This window comes from Prunus dulcis, chromosome 4 (genome assembly GCF_902201215.1).
Source record: "Prunus dulcis chromosome 4, ALMONDv2, whole genome shotgun sequence".
Classification (NCBI taxonomy): domain Eukaryota; kingdom Viridiplantae; phylum Streptophyta; class Magnoliopsida; order Rosales; family Rosaceae; genus Prunus; species Prunus dulcis.
Genome location: NC_047653.1, coordinates 22487808 through 22507148, shown reverse-complemented (window position 1 = coordinate 22507148; position 19341 = coordinate 22487808). Strand labels below are relative to the sequence as shown.

At 36.1% G+C, this 19341-nt stretch overlaps 1 protein-coding gene across 13 annotated transcripts in view; it reads left to right on the top strand.

Annotated features, from left to right (window-relative positions):
- The window catches only part of LOC117626480, a 19780-nt gene extending 1170 nt beyond the window's left edge, over window positions 1-18610 (top strand). For 2 of the 13 annotated variants that reach the window (XR_004585574.1, XR_004585575.1), the window contains exons 2-5: window positions 16858-16923; window positions 17023-17181; window positions 17783-18011; window positions 18321-18589. Coding sequence is in view for 1 of the 13 variants with exons in the window: in XM_034358195.1 (XP_034214086.1) it covers window positions 17751-17842; window positions 17924-18011; window positions 18108-18162; window positions 18321-18394 (309 nt within the window). In the remaining 12 variants the exon portion in view is untranslated. The other 11 variants (XR_004585576.1, XR_004585579.1, XR_004585572.1 and 8 more) reach the window with 11 other exon arrangements.
- Window positions 18611-19341: the final 731 nt, after the last annotated feature.

Here is a 19341-nt window from a genome sequence, read left to right as displayed (position 1 = left end):
TTGATTAATGTAGAAAAGAAAGAAAACCAAAATACAAATGATCATAAAACTTAAATTATTACTCAATATCTGCCAAATCACATTATTGAATGATGCAATTTTCCAAAATCTGAAATGAAATCATGTTATTACTCAATATCTAACATAAATAATTTCTGTGTGTAAGCTACAAATGAAAAAGCAACCACAAATAACAAATAAATTAAACAGGGCAGCAACAAAAATAGAAATTAAATGAAACAAAAAATCAAAAAGCAACACTAGAAATAAATGAAACAGCAACAAAAAATCACTTATGTCCCAAAATCAATTCTATGATCATAGATATTACCAGATATTACAACAACACCACCAGAAATAAATGATAAATCAAACAGCAACAACAACAGAAATTACCTAGAGCAAGCCAATCGTTTCCTACGATCCCAAAATCAATTCTGTCCACAACAAATCACAACAGAGTCATATCATATAAATAGAATTATCAAAAATTGTCAAATCCCTAAATTTTTTAATTAGGGTTTACACATATTCATACCTCAAACCAACAAAAATCGAGAGAGGGAAATTGAGAATGACTGAGAGAGAGCGAGAGAGACTGAGAGAGAGCGCCTAACAGAGAGCAAGAGTGGTTGAGAGAGAACCATGTAGAAACTGGCTGAGGGAGACGGGAGACGGGAGACGGGAGATGGGAGATGGGAGACAAGAGACGAGAGACGAGAGTCAGAGAGGGTGTGAGAGAGAGTGAGTGACTGAGAGAGAGCAGGTGACACAGAGAGTGATTGAGAGATCGGGTGAGAAAATCTGGAAAAAGAAAAAAAAAGAAAAAAAGAAGAAGAGGAACTTGAGTGAGAGCCATTGAGAGAGGCAGAGGCGAGAGAGTCGAGTGATGAGAGAGAGAGCGGGTGAGAGAGAGAGCGACAGAGATAGAGAGAGTTTGGAAAAAAAAGAAGAAGAAGAGGAAGAGGTGACTCAGGCGAGAGTGATTGAGAGAGGCAGAGGCGAGAGAGTCGGGTGAAGGAGGAAGAAGAAAGAGGTGCAATTAGAAAACATTTCGAAGCCCTTCAGATGTTAGGGTTTCGCATAATCTGGTGTAGGAAGGAGTATGATATGCCAATGAATCCACTAATCATCCGCTGACACGTGTAATATTTTGTTTAATTAATAATATAATTAAAATACTCGGTCCAGTCCATTTTCAGTGGTTTGGAGTGAAAAAAAAAAGGTCCAACCCGGTTTAGAGTTTGTTCGGTCAGTTTTTCTTCTAGTTCTTTGATTTTTTAGTATAAATACCGAATCAAACCACCTAAAGTAGTCCGGTTCGGCCGGTTCGGTAGGGTTTTCGGTAATAATGCCCACCCCTACTAAAATCAAACATCTTATGTAACTTTAAGGATATTTAATTACAATTTATGGTAAATCATAAGGGCAATTACATCAGTTTAAGTTATAGTCTCATTAATAGTTATCTATCTAAATGAAAAGTCCATAGGCAGTGAGATGATGAAAATGATCTAAAGAAGTTAGGTCTCGGAGACCTTTCCCTATAACTCACACCTTGAAGAGTTCTTGGTAATAAGATTTTCAACTTGGCATTGACAATCCGCAAAGATCGGTACACACTGTAACTACTCAATTAGGAGTATGATTGGTCTCAAGTCATTTGGGTAGAGACATTAAGATAAGTGTATGGGTGTTTACTGTAGAGTGAATTCATTGAATGCAATCAACCGAATATCTTGTATGGAAGTTTTACCTACATGTGAAACAAGATCTTCGTAGTTGCAATAATGTAAATTAGTCCTCAACTTGAGGAACCACAATTGTCTTGTGGAAGCATCATGGACCTTTGATCATATTGAATGGTCAAGTTCTTTCAAGGGCATGACTCCAAGGTAAGGTTAGGGTTCATGATCAATCCACGGAGGTAGGTGAGTGTACAACAAGGGATCTCTACCTTCAGTGAAGAAGGAGAATGCTCTGACGATATGAATGGGAACTCTCCGGTCGAAGCAATAGTATGATTAAGAGTGGTATTTCTAATCATACTTGTATGAGTCATATAATCTTGGAGTTGAAATTAGGGGATTGACATATTTTTTGTGCTCTGATGATGTGAATTGCATTCAGTCTAAAATTGGATTTAGGGTTCAAGAGCCATTGGGCTTGAACCCATTGGACTTGTGGCATGAGTTGTAGGTGACAACATAGCCATAAAGGCCTAAGAGATCCAATAAGAAGGCAATTTCATCCATATGGTGAAGCTAATGGGTTTGACCATTTGATGACTCATATGGTCCTTTTAAGTTGGATATTGATCATGGGTGACCTCTAACTTAAAATGACTTGGTCTATAAATGCATAGTCATGCCTTTGAGTCATCTACGGTTTTTTAAGATCAAAGGAGAAAGAGGCAATACCATACCCTCTCCCGTCCACCATGATCGGCCACACAAGGAGGGTTGCTAGCACCCTCACCTCATTCCGTTCTTCATCTCCTTCTCCATCTTCTTCCTTTAATGTGTATCAAGTTAGAGGTACTGCAATTGTGTGGCTCTCTTGGAGAATCTCTTTAGATGAAGGCCTTCCCTAAGGTGATCAACCTTTAGAGCTTGGCTCAAGGCATAGCTACAAGGATAATCTCTTCAATTTCTCTTTGATAGGATTTAGAAGAGTTTAGGTGCTTAGGGTTTAGGGTTTTAATCTTTGCTTCTATTGCCTAGAGATTAAGTGTAATATCATCTTTGTGGCTCAATGAGTCTAAAATCTACAAGGTTTCCTTCACTTCCAAGGGATCCTATTCCACCAATTGCTTATACTCCATCAATGGAGCCAATTTCGAGTGATTATACTCCAACTTTACAAACGAAAAAGTAGTGGTGGAGATGCTAAAAGCTCAAGTAAGTTTGAAAAGTTATTAAGGAGTGAATGCTTCAGTCAAATTTAGTTTATTAAGAGCATATATATTTTTGTTCTTAACTACATGTTGCGTCTACCCAAGTGCAAGTAGTCATACATAGTAATAATCTTGGAAGTCCAAGTATCGTATCCTCAAGGAGTAGGTAGGCAAATATCTGCACATAAAGAAATAATTACACATACCAAAATAAAAGTGACAAGCAAAATGAAAAAATAATTTGATTTGATTGTTGTAGAGATTTAGTTTTAAAATGAAATATCAATAATGCAAATGCCAAGGCATCAAGGTTCAATTCTTGAAGCAAAATATGTTTCATCCTTGTTCAGAAAATGGAATTGTGAAACTTTAACCAAAAGATAAAGAAATTAAAACCAATTTAATTTTTCAATGTTATCTATTATTAATGATTGTTCAGAAAATGGAATTGCTTAATATCTACTCTTTTAATTTAAAAGCATGCTAAGTCAGTTCTTAACAATGAGAAAAATATAATTGAACTCATGAAAAGATAGTAGCACTTAACATCAACCAAAATAAAAGGATATGAAAATATTGAACAACCAAAAATAAATTTTTTTAGCAATTCTTACCGTATATTGGATTAAAGAACAATTCACAAACTTACTCAAAAGACATTCCCTTTAGCCTTAGCCTTAGCTTGAATTCTAGCAACTCATTACAAAGGAAAACATAACTAAATTTTGAATGAAATAGATAAAGAAATCTATCGTAGTGGTCCCCTTGCCAAATAAGTTGATGGGTGATTTATAGTAGTCAATGAGGCGAGTGAAAAGTTAATACACTCATGGTGGGTAATGAAGGGTTTAAGTGAGGGATTAATTGGATTAAACATGTGTTGGTGGTGGAGAGTTAGTGGAAACGAAATAACGGTGAGGTAGTGAGCGTTAAATGGCTATGAATAACATGAAATAGTCTCTTTACCTTCAACGGTTTTGTCTTCTCTTCTCCCTATTTACTTCTCTTTATAATCACAAAAATCCCACAATCAATTCTTCAATAAAATCCGCCAACAATTCTCTTCACACTTGGCTTGAACTTGGACAAATATAATCTTCATCTTTTTTGCTTTCCAACTTCCTACAAAAGATAAATTCACCTAATAAGTTCACCAAATTAATACAGAAAATTCACAAATTCAATTGGTGAGAATAAAATGTAACAACAAGTGAAATTATATTTTTGAAGCTAAAATTATATCATGAGAGTTTCCAAAATAATATTAAAAAGATGTAATTTGAGACTCTTATCACTACATTCCTATTTTTTATGCATAGATCGAAAACCAAGGCCATAAGAAAAGGGATTCTTGTTGACATAGAAGATGATATATATTTCATAGACATTCCTCATTCGTCATATTCCTAGCTTGATTCTTGAATGAACATCACACTAATTGACAGGACCCAACCCAAATTCCACTTTGGAATTCGAGTCGAACCCTATGTGTGTCCGACACCTTGCGGTTGCAGACACAATTGACCAAATTGTCCTTCTAACCAAAATTCAATAAAATTCAAGTGCAACTTCCGCTGAAAATTCGACAGAACCCTATAAATTGAACATTTCCTAAAAAATTTCACCTGTAAAACAAGCATATATGTTTATATACAACCCAACTGTCAACAAGCATTAGATTATGTCCCAAAAAATCAAGCATCATATCACTCTGGTCTCAGGCCTCAACAAACTTATCCTGCTAATAAAATTCATCTCAACTTTCAGAACATCAATAGTACATTAACAATCTCAAACACTCCAACTTGTGGCTGCACCTTGTAACATTAGGCTGTCTACGTACCCTTACTGAGGGATCAAGCCACACGTAGTTCTTTCCCTTTAATAATGTAGTTGAATATCTCATTCATTCATCATATTGCCTTGTGTTTTGCAAGTCAAACTGAATTCTCATGCAGATGATGTACTCAATCATATTCACAACTCTAAAACAATACTTTGCAACTACCCAGTACTCGTAGCAATTATATATTGATTATAGATAAGCCATACACTGAACTCCCTCTATTTTAGTTTTAGACCATCTCAAAACTGAAATTCTCTCCACCTAGGCGTACCCCCATTCGTGATCCGTCAATTCCATTAATACCTTCAATTCCATCCTCGCAGGCCTCAGAGACACCAAATCTACTCGAGCTGCAATCCTCGCAGGCCTCGGAGATACCACTTCTATCCGAGTCGCAACCCTCGCAGGCCTTAGGGGACCGTTGGTCAGTCTGAGCTGCATTCCTTCCGCACTGTTCAGGGGTTCCAAAAACACGTGGGGCATTATTTATAAATGACATTGTTGCAAAGCAACTAGAGGGTACCCTCGTGGTGGGTTTGAAAAACCATATCCTAAACTTATATCAATACTTTCCCTTTATTTCACAATTCATTTCCCAACCTTTATATTAACTTTCTGATAAATTGATTCGCAACTATACTTAAAATATATATGCCACAATTTGATAAAAACCAAGGACCATAATTTATCATTTTTAACTACTGGGTACCTTAGCAATCTATAAATAACTATATATACTCAATCTGTAACATGACCCAAATAACTCATTCTCGGTCAGGACTTGTTCACATGGTCATTTTAATACTTCTCAAAGGATATAACTGCCTCAGAAGACTCACAGTCAACCGAGGATTCAAACCGCCTAAACTTGGTCAACTGGGCCCGCAGGGCCCACAACCTCCTATCACAATTCTGGGAGTCCCTATAGGCGCTCTTTTGAACCTACCCTGCAAGTTTGGTCCAAATCGAACGGTAGGATTGATCACGATCACACGATCGGACAACGACAATTTACCTTGCCCTAGGGTTCGCGATTTCGGGGTATCCGGGACTCCAATTCACGATCCGTTGAATCCCCAAGAAATACAAGGTACAACATATGTGAATTTGAGTTCGATCCAAACTAACAAACCTATCGAACCCAAAAATCGCACTATAGGCGAAATCCGTTAGAAGCTCAAACGGTATCCAAATTGGAATCCAAACATACCTACATGCTTGTGACAACTAGGACATCGCATATGGAGGCACAATGCCCCTTTTCTACAATGCCCACATGCCGCCAAACGCGCCGGCAGTGAGTGGTGTCCAAAGCGATGCTGTTCACTAGACAACTTCAAAATCAAGGGCCAAGCTTCCTACCCTAGGTTTAGGTCATCGATTGGGCCACTTTTGTTCTTGGACCTACCCTGAAAAATGGCCGAAATTTTAACCCGAAACCCGACCAAACTTTGAGTTACAAATCGAACCACCTAGGCTAGAAATTGATCCATTCCTACCCAACCATCAGCTAGAGCATGAAAAATAAGTGAGAAAGCATACCACACTCGATTGAATTGGTGGCCGAAGGAGAGGGATTGAAGCCATGAAATTGTTGTCAAAACTAGGGCGATTCCGAACTGTTTCCGGCGACTGGAGCAGCTGACGAGGGCGCCGAAGGGATGGGGGGGTGACGGCGAGGTCTGGCCGGACGTTTTGGGTCCCGTCTCGAGGCTGGCCGTAGGCTATGGTGGCAGTTATGGAGGTTGAAGGGATTAGCTGGAGAAACTGAAGGAGATGGGGGCCTGGTTTGTGGGGGAGAGAGAGAGGGAGAGAGAGAGAAAAAAAAAGCTAAAAAAATCTGATTTTTGCATAATTACAGTTTTGCCCATAAGAGTATTTTGATAGTTACTTCCTCGTTATAACTTTGATTCGAGCCCACTACGTGCCTACAGACTCGTTTCGACGTGGTCTCGCAAAGATAATTTGAAATTTCCAAATTCCTTCCTGATCAAAAAGTCAACTTTTAAACCATTAAATTATTTCTAGGGTGAATTCGTCTTTTACTTGAATAAATTAATAATTAAATATTAATTTAGGATCGGGTTGTTACACTAATGATAGTGATGAAAATGATAGCCTGAATGGTGTTATTCTTAGTGATGAGGATGAGTGGAATGATGAAGAAGTGAATTCTCTTTTTTGAAAACTTTTTGTATGTTTTCTGAATTGTGTGAATGATCTATAAGATCATCATTACGTTTGTTTGGATGGGATTTGGTTGGATTTTCATATGGTGTTGTTTGGTTAGATTTATATTTACGTTTTATGGTATTGTCGAAATTAGATGTATTTTGCTTCATTTGAAACGTTTCAAGGCTCACGTCTTGACTCATGGGAGGTAAAATGCCTCAGCTTAAACCTTAGCACTTTAAAACATTATTCTTTTACAAGTGTTTACTTCCTTAACTTCTAGTTGTTTGTTCATGTAGGTTATTAATGATGGGTTCTCAAGATCGTTGAGTAAAAATGCTTCATAATATCAAAATGGATGACTTCTTTATGAGTAGCTTCTAGTGCTTTGATTTGTCCAATTAAGCATCTTCCAAGCATTCCCCTTGAATAAATATTGATGATGGTGTTGACTTAGTATCTCCCGTGTTTGCATAACATGTGAAGACTAATCGGCAATCCTTGTTGCTTATGCTAGTTGGAAAAATGGGTTTCCTTCGAGTTAGCGTTGAGAAGATAAAGGAGTGCATGTACCATGTGGGTACACTTAGAGTTCTCTACCCTCCCTAAGATTTAATATTTAGAACAAAGTCCAGTCCTTGAGACACGTTGTGCATCGTCGGAGCACTACTACTCATTCCTTCATCAGATGTTTTCACTCTTCCCTTTCTAGTGTTCTAATGAATTATGATTTGACCGAAAAAAAGAACAAGAATTTGGTAGAACCTTATTTTCTTGAGACTTGCTACAATCCCAAGTCTTAGAGACAGAAAACACATTATGCTTATTTGGTACTATAGTCAATTAAGAAAACTCATAGTAAGCTAAGTTTCTATCTCTTAATGGTATATTTAACTTATGTGTCACTATGTGTCACTAGTACAGCCTTTAACATGAATATTTGCTTGAGGAATTCAATTTTTGAAATTGTACTTGTGGTAGAAGAATAGAGAATGAGAATCATCAGAATCTATTTGTTAAAACTTGCTGCAATGTTCAATTTAAGTCCCATAGACAGAAAACTGTATGCTGCTTATTTGATAATAGGCTTATTTACAACAATGCACCCGAAAATACAATCAAATCTCACCGCCCCGAAAAACTTCAAATGACTCACTTTGCCTATGTCGTCAACTCCATCCAAAAGTCTGTTAACTTTTATGATGTAGTAAGGGGTGTTTTTGTAATTTCGTACACATAGATCATTATCCGCCAATTTGGGTGGGTGATGTGGCTAGTGGAGCCCACCTCAAACGTGGGAATGTAGCACATGTTTTATTTTCCCGTTTTACCCCTTTGTTAAACTAAAGAATTATTAAACTTTTTTTTTTTTCCTTATCTTCTCTGAATCTCTCTCCATCCACCACACATCACTTCCCTTTTACTTTTCTCTCATGACGTGTTCTCTTCTACTTATATCCAACATCAATCTTTAAATTTCTTTTTTCTATCTTTTTTTTTTGGGTCAAATCTCCATCTCTTCACTTATCTTTTTTTCTCTCTTCTGCTTGTTTTTCCCTTTTTCCTAAAGAATAAAAGGGAACGAAAGCCCATAGAAAAAAGTATTGCCCACCCAAATTTGAATTTTCTATAATTTCCATCCATTTCTAACATAAGCTCAGCTAGCTATGGGGGATATTTTTATAAGAGGATTACTCATTCAAGAATAAGACTTTAATTTATAGAATTTAAAGAAAAAGAAGATAAATGAGCATTTGTGGAAGCTATGGCAGGTGAGGAGGGGAGACAAGCTAAGCTAGAATGGTTGAAAGGGAGAAGGAAGAGATGTTTAAAGATAACTTTCTAAGTTTTCTTTGGGATATGAGTTTTCTGGGTGGAATATGAACACAAAACTAATACTTTCTGTCAAGGGCGGATGGAGAGGTGCACAAAGTATACTAGGAAAGAAAAAAAAAAATTCTTCATCTCATTTTCTCTCCCATGCCCTCACTTTACCCTCAAACCAGAACCATCACCCAACCCAAAGGCACCCTTACCACCACCACCACCACCACTCCAACCCTAACCCACCTAAACCAGATAACCACACACACACACTCTCTCTCTCTTCGACAATTCAAAGAAACCATCATCATCATTCACATAAGGCGGAGGATTTCTGTTGGCTTATTCGATTTGGGCTTGGAATCTGAATTATGTGGTGACCATTGTGGGTTGTGAGGTGGAGAGACATCGGAAAAATTATGGCTTATTGTCGATGATTTGGCTCATACCCCTCCCTTGCAGACCATCATCATCACATACGGGAATTGTTTTGGAGATGAACATAGGCTTTCACCTAATCAATTAAGGGCATTATGTTGTTTAGAGTAATAATCTTAGTCATTTACTTAACCAACAAGCATGTGGATCATGAGACGTAGGAAGTGACTTAAAGAAGTTAAGTCCACGAGACTTTTCTGTACCATGTCCACATCCTAAAATGTTCATGGTCATAGGATTATCAATTGGACATTGATAATTCACAAAGACCATCATGCATTGTATCTGCTCAATCAGAAGGATGACTGGTCTCGAATCATTCGTGTGGTGACACTAACATTTTGATGCCACCATTCACCCCATCCATGGTTGGTCTGCACATGGCGTCCCATTTTGGACCCTTGTGTAATTATACAAAAGTTATGGGCTCTTATGAAAATTTTGAATTTTTCAATTTAGTCCCAAACTATTATTAATTCCAATTCTACCGCTACTCACTAGAGGACAAAACAATTTCATCCTTTTGTGAAAAATAATATTTGAATATGGTAATGCTATTTCATTTGGACTTTTATATGAATCCAAAATCCATAACTTTGTAGTTGCATTCCATTTTATTTAATAAGTTTAAGTAAAGAAACGGGGTGATTATGAACTTAGGACATAAAACTAATTCAAATATGTGATTGGCCATTTATTCACTACGAATGAATGGATGATTGAAATGGTTTGTAATCTAATAGTTGATTAGGTTATTCGTTTTAATTAAGTTCTAATGAATACTTCCACATTTTGAATAAAAGTATTTTATGAAAAATGATTTGTTCTTCCCAAACAAATAGTGAGAGTATCACATGCTACTAAAGTATGTTGGAGTAATAGTAGTCCTACGACAAATGTTACTATTTAATACTATGATTAAATGCATGAATGAGACAAAGAAACTCCCTCAAAACAAAACTAAGTCACTACTTTGGAAAGCAAAGAAGTTGTTTTTCCATGGCCTCCCACTATAGGTAACTCACTACTAGAGCACTTTAATCGTTATGGTTTCACATTATCCTCAAGGCTTAATGATTGGGTCCAACTCCTATTAACCTAGTATGTATAAACGTCAATGCATAATTAAAACGAATCAATCACCCACCTAGACCTATATCCAACACATTGGCTCGTGTTGGATCACACTAGAGTTCATAATCATCCCAAGAGCCTAAGGCAACTATTTAACCAACAAGGATTGCAAAAGAACTTGTAGTAGTAGTAATGAATACTTCCACATTTTAAATAAAAGTATTTTATGAAAAATAATTTGTTCTTCCAAAAGAAATAGTGGGAGTATCACATGCAACTAAAGTATGTTGGAGTAATAGTAGTCCTACGACAAATATTCATATTTAATACTATAATTAAATGCATGAATGAGACAAAGAAACTCCCTCAAAATAAAACTAAGTCACTACTTTGGAAAGCAAAGCAGTTGTTTTTCCATGGCCTCCCACCATAGGTAACTCATTGATAGAGCACTTTAATCGTTATGGTTTCACCAAGACATTGGGACTCGTGTAAGTGATCGGTGCTTGATTGGGTTCACCAAAAACATATTCCATGTTTGTGGGAAAGGGCAATGTAATCAAATAATCAGACATGATGAGGATATGCTTCGGTTACCCCTTTACACAAGTTATGGTGGGTATGACTTAAACTGTGAAGGATGTCACCAAGACATTGGGGCATCATTTCTTAGAGGCAAAAGATGATAGGAAATCACATTAACAATTTGAATGGGTAAGTGTACTCTCTCCTGGTTAGAAATGATTGCCAAGATTTCAGACATGATGAGGTCATCCTCATGATAAAGAGCCTCCCATCCCCCTAAGAACTACGATGAAAGTTCTCAAATTCCACATTGAGGGATGCTTTAGATGATTAATTTACAGTCCATAATTATATGCTTTAGATAATTAATTTACATGTGGGTTTCTTTTTTTCTTCTTTCTAGAATAAGCATTTCTATCCAGTTTATTATTTATTTATTATTTTTCTAGAACAGTGGGTTGCTATTTCATGAGGGAGATGGAAAAGTTGCAATCTATGTCATGTATTCTTAGTCGTCTTCCCTGATGCTTCTATCACTTTCTTGTAAAATGGTTTCGAAAAAGTCTGGACTATGTTTGGAGGAATTTTTGCCCGAATATCTCTTACCAGGCTACCCAATTATAATAAGCGATGACATGGGTCTTTGCCCTGCCAGGATTAAGTGGAATGACATGGATTATTTGACAAGGGTTGTTGGTGATCGCACAGTGCCAATTGAGGTGATTAATCTTCTTCGAGCTATATAAATTTAGTACTAATTGATTGGAAAGATGCTTACTTTTTGGTTACATTAATAAGTAATTGATGCTTGTTTGGATTACTTTTTTCTTTAATCTTTCACTTTTGTTAAATAACTAACAATTGGTAAAGTTTTGAATGCTTTGTAGGTTGGAAAAAATTATTTATGACAGGACCCGACCTAAATTCCACTTTGGAATATAAGCCGAACCTTGTGCGTGTCCGACATGGGTGCCTGGCACACTTGACCAAATTGCCCTTCTAACAAAAACTAAAAATTAACTTGAAGTTTGACTTCTGCCGAAAATTCGGCGGAGCCTCACTGTAAATACTCATTTCCCAAAATTTTACACCTTTACAAAAAAATAATTTATAACCACAATCGTTCAGCATGCACCAAGTTTGAATTCAAGCAATCCAACAATAGAACTTTATGGCCTCAAGCCTTACAAAAGTCATAGGGCAATTTCAGAGCAATACTAATCAATTTAATTTACAGGAAAAGTTCTGTTACTTTAGAAGTCCTACATAGTGGAAAGGATGAGAGATGAGTGATGACTGCCTTATGATGGTGCTTTGGTACACGACTACTGCCTGGGGGCGCAAAACATTTAAAAGCGTGAGTGGAAAAAATAAAGTTTTGGAAAATAGAATATTAACATACTAACCCCACTATTAAAACCATTTGAAAATCCAATCATATCCATGTTCTATATTCGTACAAGAATTACGGCATACATATTTATATACATATAATTGATCAAACATTCAATCCAATCATAAAAACCTTTTGAAAACATTGAAAAGAGATAATTTCCTTCCACCTAGGTGTACCCATAATAAATCCATCAATTCCATGATTTTCTACTTAATTCCCACATTATACCGTCAATTCCTTGTGTCCCATAATGCGACACATCTTCGCAGGCGTTGGAAACACAAAGTCACCTCAGCCGCATTCCTTGCAAGACTCAAGGGACACTTGGTCAACCTGAGCCGCATTCCTCGCTCCTCACGGTCCGGATATCCCTAAGACTCTGAAGGCAACATCTTGGGTACCGATGGTGGTTTAAAAAACTTTCCTGGAAAATTATAATATTGTTCCTCATTAAATCCTTAAATCCTATTATCGTTATTTTCTTTTCTACTTTTCCAAGCCATTTACATTTTAAACATAAACATAATATAACAAAAGTATTTGAATTCAAATATTTATGCTTGGAAAGTAATAGCCATAAATAATTCATTCAAAATCAATCAATTAAACTTTAATTGCATAAAATCCATTTATAAAACAAAAGTCCACTCACTAAGCGTCCAACACCTTTTGGGGATCCTTCCTATGAGTTCAATGAAGCCTAAGTACCTATTTAAGCAATTAAAAGTATATAATTAATAACATTGCTCAACCATAGATATTTAATCAAAACCCTGACCCCCGGCCTCAAAAGTGTGTGTATGTGACTTACAAAAGTTCCCAGGCCCATTTTCAACATTTTCTGATAAGTGGAATGGTCTGAAAAGACCCAAGATTCAATAAGCGATTAAATTTCCAGAATGGTCAACCTGGTACCCCGTGGGGTCCATGACCTCCGCTTACCAATCCGAGAGTTCCTATAAGGTCAACACACTTTACTAAACATGCCTTACAAGTTTGGTCCTAATCGAACGGTCGGATCGTTCACGATAGCACGATCCGACGGTTATCGTTTATTTAAACTTTGGATTATTAATCAGAGTATCTGAGACTCTGATTCTTTATCCATGAATTTCTACACGATTCTAGAGGTGCCTAGATCAACATATTTGAAAATGAAGTCGATCCAACGGTCCGAACATATCTTACCCAGAGAACGCCTAATATGCGATATCCGATCGACGATCAAACAATAACCAAATTGAAATCCGAGCATACCGTCATGCTCGGGACGACGTGAGGATCATTTTACGACAAAAACTCAACCTTGACAACCCGCCGAAGCTCCTCCATGCGCCTCCACCGCTGGCGAGTGTCTAAAGTAATTTTTCGACAATCGAAAAACTCCAAACCACCGGCCAATAACCACACCTATAGATCAAGCACATCAAGGGGAGTAACTTTACACCTTGGTCGACGAACAATTCCACCTTTAAAGCCCTCGAACGAAGGTTTCTGTCTCTTGAAAACCTAGAAATTTCTAGTTTCAAAATCAATGAAATTGGAACGGATTCTCGTTGGATTTTCTAGGGATAACACAAAGGGATGGTGGGGGAGTATTTTGGGTGTAATTATACGAACTGTGGCGGCTATAATTAGCCAAAAAAACCACAAACAGCCGCTATTTTTTCATATAGCCAGTTTTGGCTCATTTTTGGCTCAAAATTGAACTCAAACTTGGGGGTTTTGATCTGTTAAAGTAGGAGGTTATGAAGAGGAAAGAGAGCTAAAAATGTTGCAGGCTGTGGCATGAAAATGATGGCCAGAGTGAGGAGTTTGCCGGCCAAAATGGCCGACTGTTTTTGTCGCAAAGAGAAGAAGAAAAATCCGGAGGGAGGTGAGGGAAGAGAGGGGTCACGCGTGAGAGAGAAAGGTCAGTTTTGATTGGGCTCTAAAATCTGACTTTTTGGGATAATTACAGTTATGCCACTAGGCTTCCGTAGACCATATCTTCTTTGTTATAACTCCGATTTGAGCCCACTACGTGTCTACAAACTCATCTCGAAGTGCTCTGCTCGGTATAATTGAAATTCCCAAATTTCTTCCTGAACAAAAAGTCAATTTTTAACTCAATAAAATATTCCCAAGGTAAATTTGTCTTTTACTTGAATAAATTTATAATTAAATATTTATTTATTATTGGGTTATTACAATTTATACCCGGAATGGAAGCAAGAACTTTTTACATTTTCCCAGTTTCTTGAGAGGATTAAGGCTAATGGCTCTTCCTCTGCTGCCCCAACATATTTTACACGGTTACCATGTTTTAATAGAATTGGGCTAGATATTGCCAATATGCCACCTTCCAGTTTTTGATATCCCATTAATGATGGACTAATATCATCATGTTGCCTACTGGAGGTCGTCATTCATTTTCAACCTTACTGTTCTTTATTTTGAGTCTCTGTCGTAGTCTCCAGTCGCAAAATGCATAATCTCTGTCGTAGTCTCCAGTCGCAAAATGCTCAATTTATGCATGTTTTTTTTTTCCCCAAGTAACTATGAAATTCATTAGTGGAAGTTGGAACTTTCAAGTTACGAATTTGGTATGCTTCTTGTTGGTGTTCTTTTTGCCTTTAGAGAGTGCTAAATTTTTTGCATCTCATATTCACCAAATGCAACTTTTGAAATTATTCTTATAAACTGGTACTTTTAAACTTTTATTATTATTATTATTATTATTATTTGTGTTTTGTAAAAACATATCATTGGAGCTTTTGAGATGCAGCAACGAAGAAAATGGAGCTGTAATTTAAAATTTGGTTGTAATTTAGTTTGCTTTATTATAAAGTTTTTGTTGTTGGGTTGTAATTTTAAATTTAATTTTGGATTGTTTTATTATTTTTGCCAAAGAATGATTGCTTGATTCAATATAGTAAGTGGGCCAATTGTGATTTTTCAGCCCAAAAAGTTCAAAAATTCAGGTGGGCTTGAAGCTAGAAACGTAAAACAAAAAAACAAAAAAATCAATTGGGCTTTGGAGTTGGTCCGAACTAGGAAAACTGGAAACCAGATCGGATCTAATTGGTCCGGTTTGGTTTGGGTTTGGGTTTGTTATTAGAATTTCATAAAAATCAGATCGAATTGGACCGAATGAACAATACCGATTCTAGTTCTAGTTTTGTACCGAGACGAATCGGACCGATCCCAGCCCTAGCAAGTGAGACTTCAATTTTTTGGAAGCGGGATATCAAAAATTCTCCCCCTCTTCTTTTTTTTGGACGTTTTATGTTGGGTGAAGGCTGAAGGGCATTTTGTGTCTTGGTCCTCTTCTTTATTAGCCAGAAAAAGAAAAGGGCTCTCTCTCTCTCTCTCTCTCTCTCTCTCTCTCTCTCTCTCTCTCTCTCTCCATATCGCTATCTCCCGTCAGTAAGCCCTTAAGCTTCCTCAACCAAAAAATCTTCGATCTTCACATCGCTCTTTCCCCTCAACTGCCTCTATGGAAGAGCGCCCTCTTCATCGTCAGCATCCTCTTCGTTGTCGGTGTCTTCTTCGTTGTTGGCATCTTGGATTACTGGGTTGCAATTTCAATTGGGGTTTGAGATTATTTTTCTCCAATCGAATGCTATGAGTTCTCTAAGCTAATCTTCTCTCTTCATTTCTTCTTTGATAGTTTTGTAGGTTTGTTGAGTATATAAAGAGTTTGACTAGTCTTATCTTATGTTCGACTTTCTCCCCTCCAAGGAAGATTCAGAGGTTCTAGGTATTGCTAATAGTAAAGATATTTTGCTGCATCTATTTTGAAAGGAAAGATTTTAGCTTTGGGTTCATTTGGAATATTACATGAATATCAAGTTCAAGCTCAATTGCGAGAACATCATCTGAAGGGGTGAGATCAGAACTTGTGTAAACCAGATTTGTTGTCATGACCATTAGTGGAACTTGGATTTTAACTTTAGATAACACAATAATTATACGTGATTATTTATATAATTTTGTTAGGTTGTATTTAGGATCAATGTCACGTTTGTAAAGAATTTCCCTATCTACAGTTTTTAGTTTCTTTCTCACTCAAAAAACTAATAGATGCCGAAGTTGAGATACTATACTAAGCTTAGTTGTGTTACTGTATTTTGACTTTAACCCTTTTCTTCCTCTAGGTTATTAATGATGGCACGGGCTGCATATGTTGAATTAATTGTCGGTTGTCATTTACTGCTTTATTGTGCAAGTCTTAGGCTTTAACTCATAAATTTTCCCTAGGATTGAAGGCTTTGTCAAGTTGAATTCTATTGTGTATGTATGTTTATGTCATTTTTCTGCTTTCTTGGTTTAAGTCTTAGACTTGCACTCTTTAAGTATTCCTTAGAAATAGAGGCTTTGTTGAGTTGAATTCATTGGATCTGTTTGCTGCTTCTATACTATGTTGAACTTTATTAGTATGGTATATTGTCAATAATAATTTGTCATTTCTAGCAGTCATGGTCACCTATGATATTAGACATTGCCCGGAAGGCTTTTCTCCATAGTGTACGCCACTTTCTTATTTTAAATATGTGAAGTAGAAATTGTTTCCATTGAATATGGATTGTTATGCTATGAGGATGGATAAATTTGTACCTTACCAAGCAGATGTAAGGGGCTTTATTGCAGCTTATGCAAAAGCAGTAAAAAACATAACCTATTTCTTGTTGTCTATGAATTTAGTGGTGCTACAAATGAAGTGGTGCTCTATTTTGAAAATACCAATTCTCAAGCAGCAAACAGTAAAAGGTTTGTCTGTCTATTGATTGTCTTTATTCCCCTAAATGTCTACATATGCATGTAGGAGATCTAATAATTATTCAAAAATTGCATCTTTGAGTTTTGTAGGTCTAGATGCAGCATTTATTGGACCCAATGAAAATCAATTTGCAGTTCTTGATGATGATAAGATTGGACTGGTTTTTATATATTTTGCCTGAAAAAGTTCTCTGGAAGCTAATGAAAAGAATCTATTGTCTGAAGAGAGCCAACCTGTGGAAATAGATGGTACAAAAGAATAGAATCCTAATACTCTTTTAATTTATTCCATATATCTGAAGTTGTTGCATGGCTTTAATTTATGGGTTTTGGTTCATTCTCCGTTGCATATAAAATTACATGGATTATTAATGCATATATTTATTCTATACTGTGAAAGATATTCTCTTTAGTAACTGATATAGATCACTCAGGTATTTGACATCATGGCTCTGAGTTTTCTTTTTCTTTTAACTTTGGTTTCTTTTAAGAATATGAGTTTGATTTCAAATTTTAACCGAACTATATATGTATCTTTTAGAAAGTCCACTGAACTATATGTGGTGAAATTCATGAAGTTATTTTCTATTTAATTACCTAGTTGACACTTTGTAACTAATTTTTATTAATACATTGGATTTCAATGTCTTTTTGGATTGCATTAATAACCAAATAATTGAAGAAACAATACAAAAATAATGTCTTTTCCATCATGGAGGGCATGTGGCCATGACTTTCTCCCTAGAGGATAAGCTTAATTCAAAGCTTTGATTTTACTTCACAATGTTTATTTATTCTTTCTTGGTTTTACACATTTGATGATGGCATTGTTTTCTTATATAATTGCAAGGATTGTGACAAGGCGGCATTTGGTGTTGCAGCTCCACAAGGCAAATAAAGGAACTAAGAAGTACGTTGAGTTCCTTCACCTTCCCTTTGGTGTTTTAATTCTTTTCTTTTTTGGCTATTTTTCAGACCATGAAATGTGCAGACTTTGTTTGAGAGTAAATGTGCTAAGATCATGGATGAAGTTTGGGAGTTTGGGTTCAAGCCTTGAACAGAGTATGACTTTCAGAGGAGTAAGCTTTACATGTTACTTGATCAGATCCATTTATCTTTTTTCTCGTTTGGGTTTATGGATTTGTATTTTTGACTATATTTCGCTTTGGTAGCAGATAAACACATGGGGAAACATATCGGTTTACTTGATTTTGAGTGTCTTAAATTTTGGTAAAATATCGATTTACTTGCATTTGGTAAATATCGATTTAAATTTTGGGAAACAACATATCTTATGCAAATTTAGTACCTACTTTTTAAGCTTATGTTCATATTTCTATTGTTTGTGCTTACATTTTACATGCTCTTTTTTTTTTCCTTCATTATAGAGCTAGACAGAAGGACACGTACACCCAAATGCAATTGGACGAGGTGCAAGAAGAATTGGCAACTCATGTCCTAGAGGGGCTTTTTTTTATTGAACTAAACATTCCTCCTTCATTTTACTTGTCTTTTTGGCTAGTATTTTGCTTATGTATAGACAAGCATGGATCATTTGTGGTGTGGGGTTGCAAAAATTGTGATTTGGATGTGACAAGTATGGATGTATTTAAATTAATATATATATATATATATATACACAGTCCCCTTCTATTGAGGGATGCCCTTTAGGGTACCATACAGTTTTTTTTCCAATGATCCAAACCATCTATTTTTTAAGTCTTTATTCATAGATCATCCTTACAAAAAATTAGACAAATCAGAAACCGTTTCGACATCCAATTGTGTCTTACAAAATCAATGAACACAGTGCTTCAAGAAAATACTAAAATTTCAATAACTCAATTGAGTGGTCAAATGATATCGGATTCAAGTGATTTTTTATAGAGATGATCTTTGAATGAGTATTTACAAAATATACAGTTTGGATTAGTGAAATACAATCAGGAGTGTGGCCTACAAAGGGTGTCCCTCAAATAAGTTATTTGAGGGATCTCTCAAAGAAAGTTCCCTGATATATATATATATATATATATATCAGTCCCCTTCTATTGAGGGATCCCTCAAATAATTTTATTTGAAAGACACCCTTTCGGGTCCCCTACGAATTTTTTTTCAACGATCAAAACCATCTATTTTTTAAGTCTATATTCATAGATTATCCTTTAAAAAAATTAGACAATTCGGAAACTGTTTCGATATCCAATTATGTCTTGCAAAATCAATGAATACGGTACTTCAAGAAAGTACTAAAATTTCAATAATTCAATTGAGTGGTCAAATGATATCGGATTCAAATGATTTTTTTGTAGAGATAATCTTTGAATGAGTATTTACAAAAGAGATTGTTTGGATTAGTGAAATACAATACAGGATGGGCCCTACAAGGGTATCTCTCAAATAAGCTAA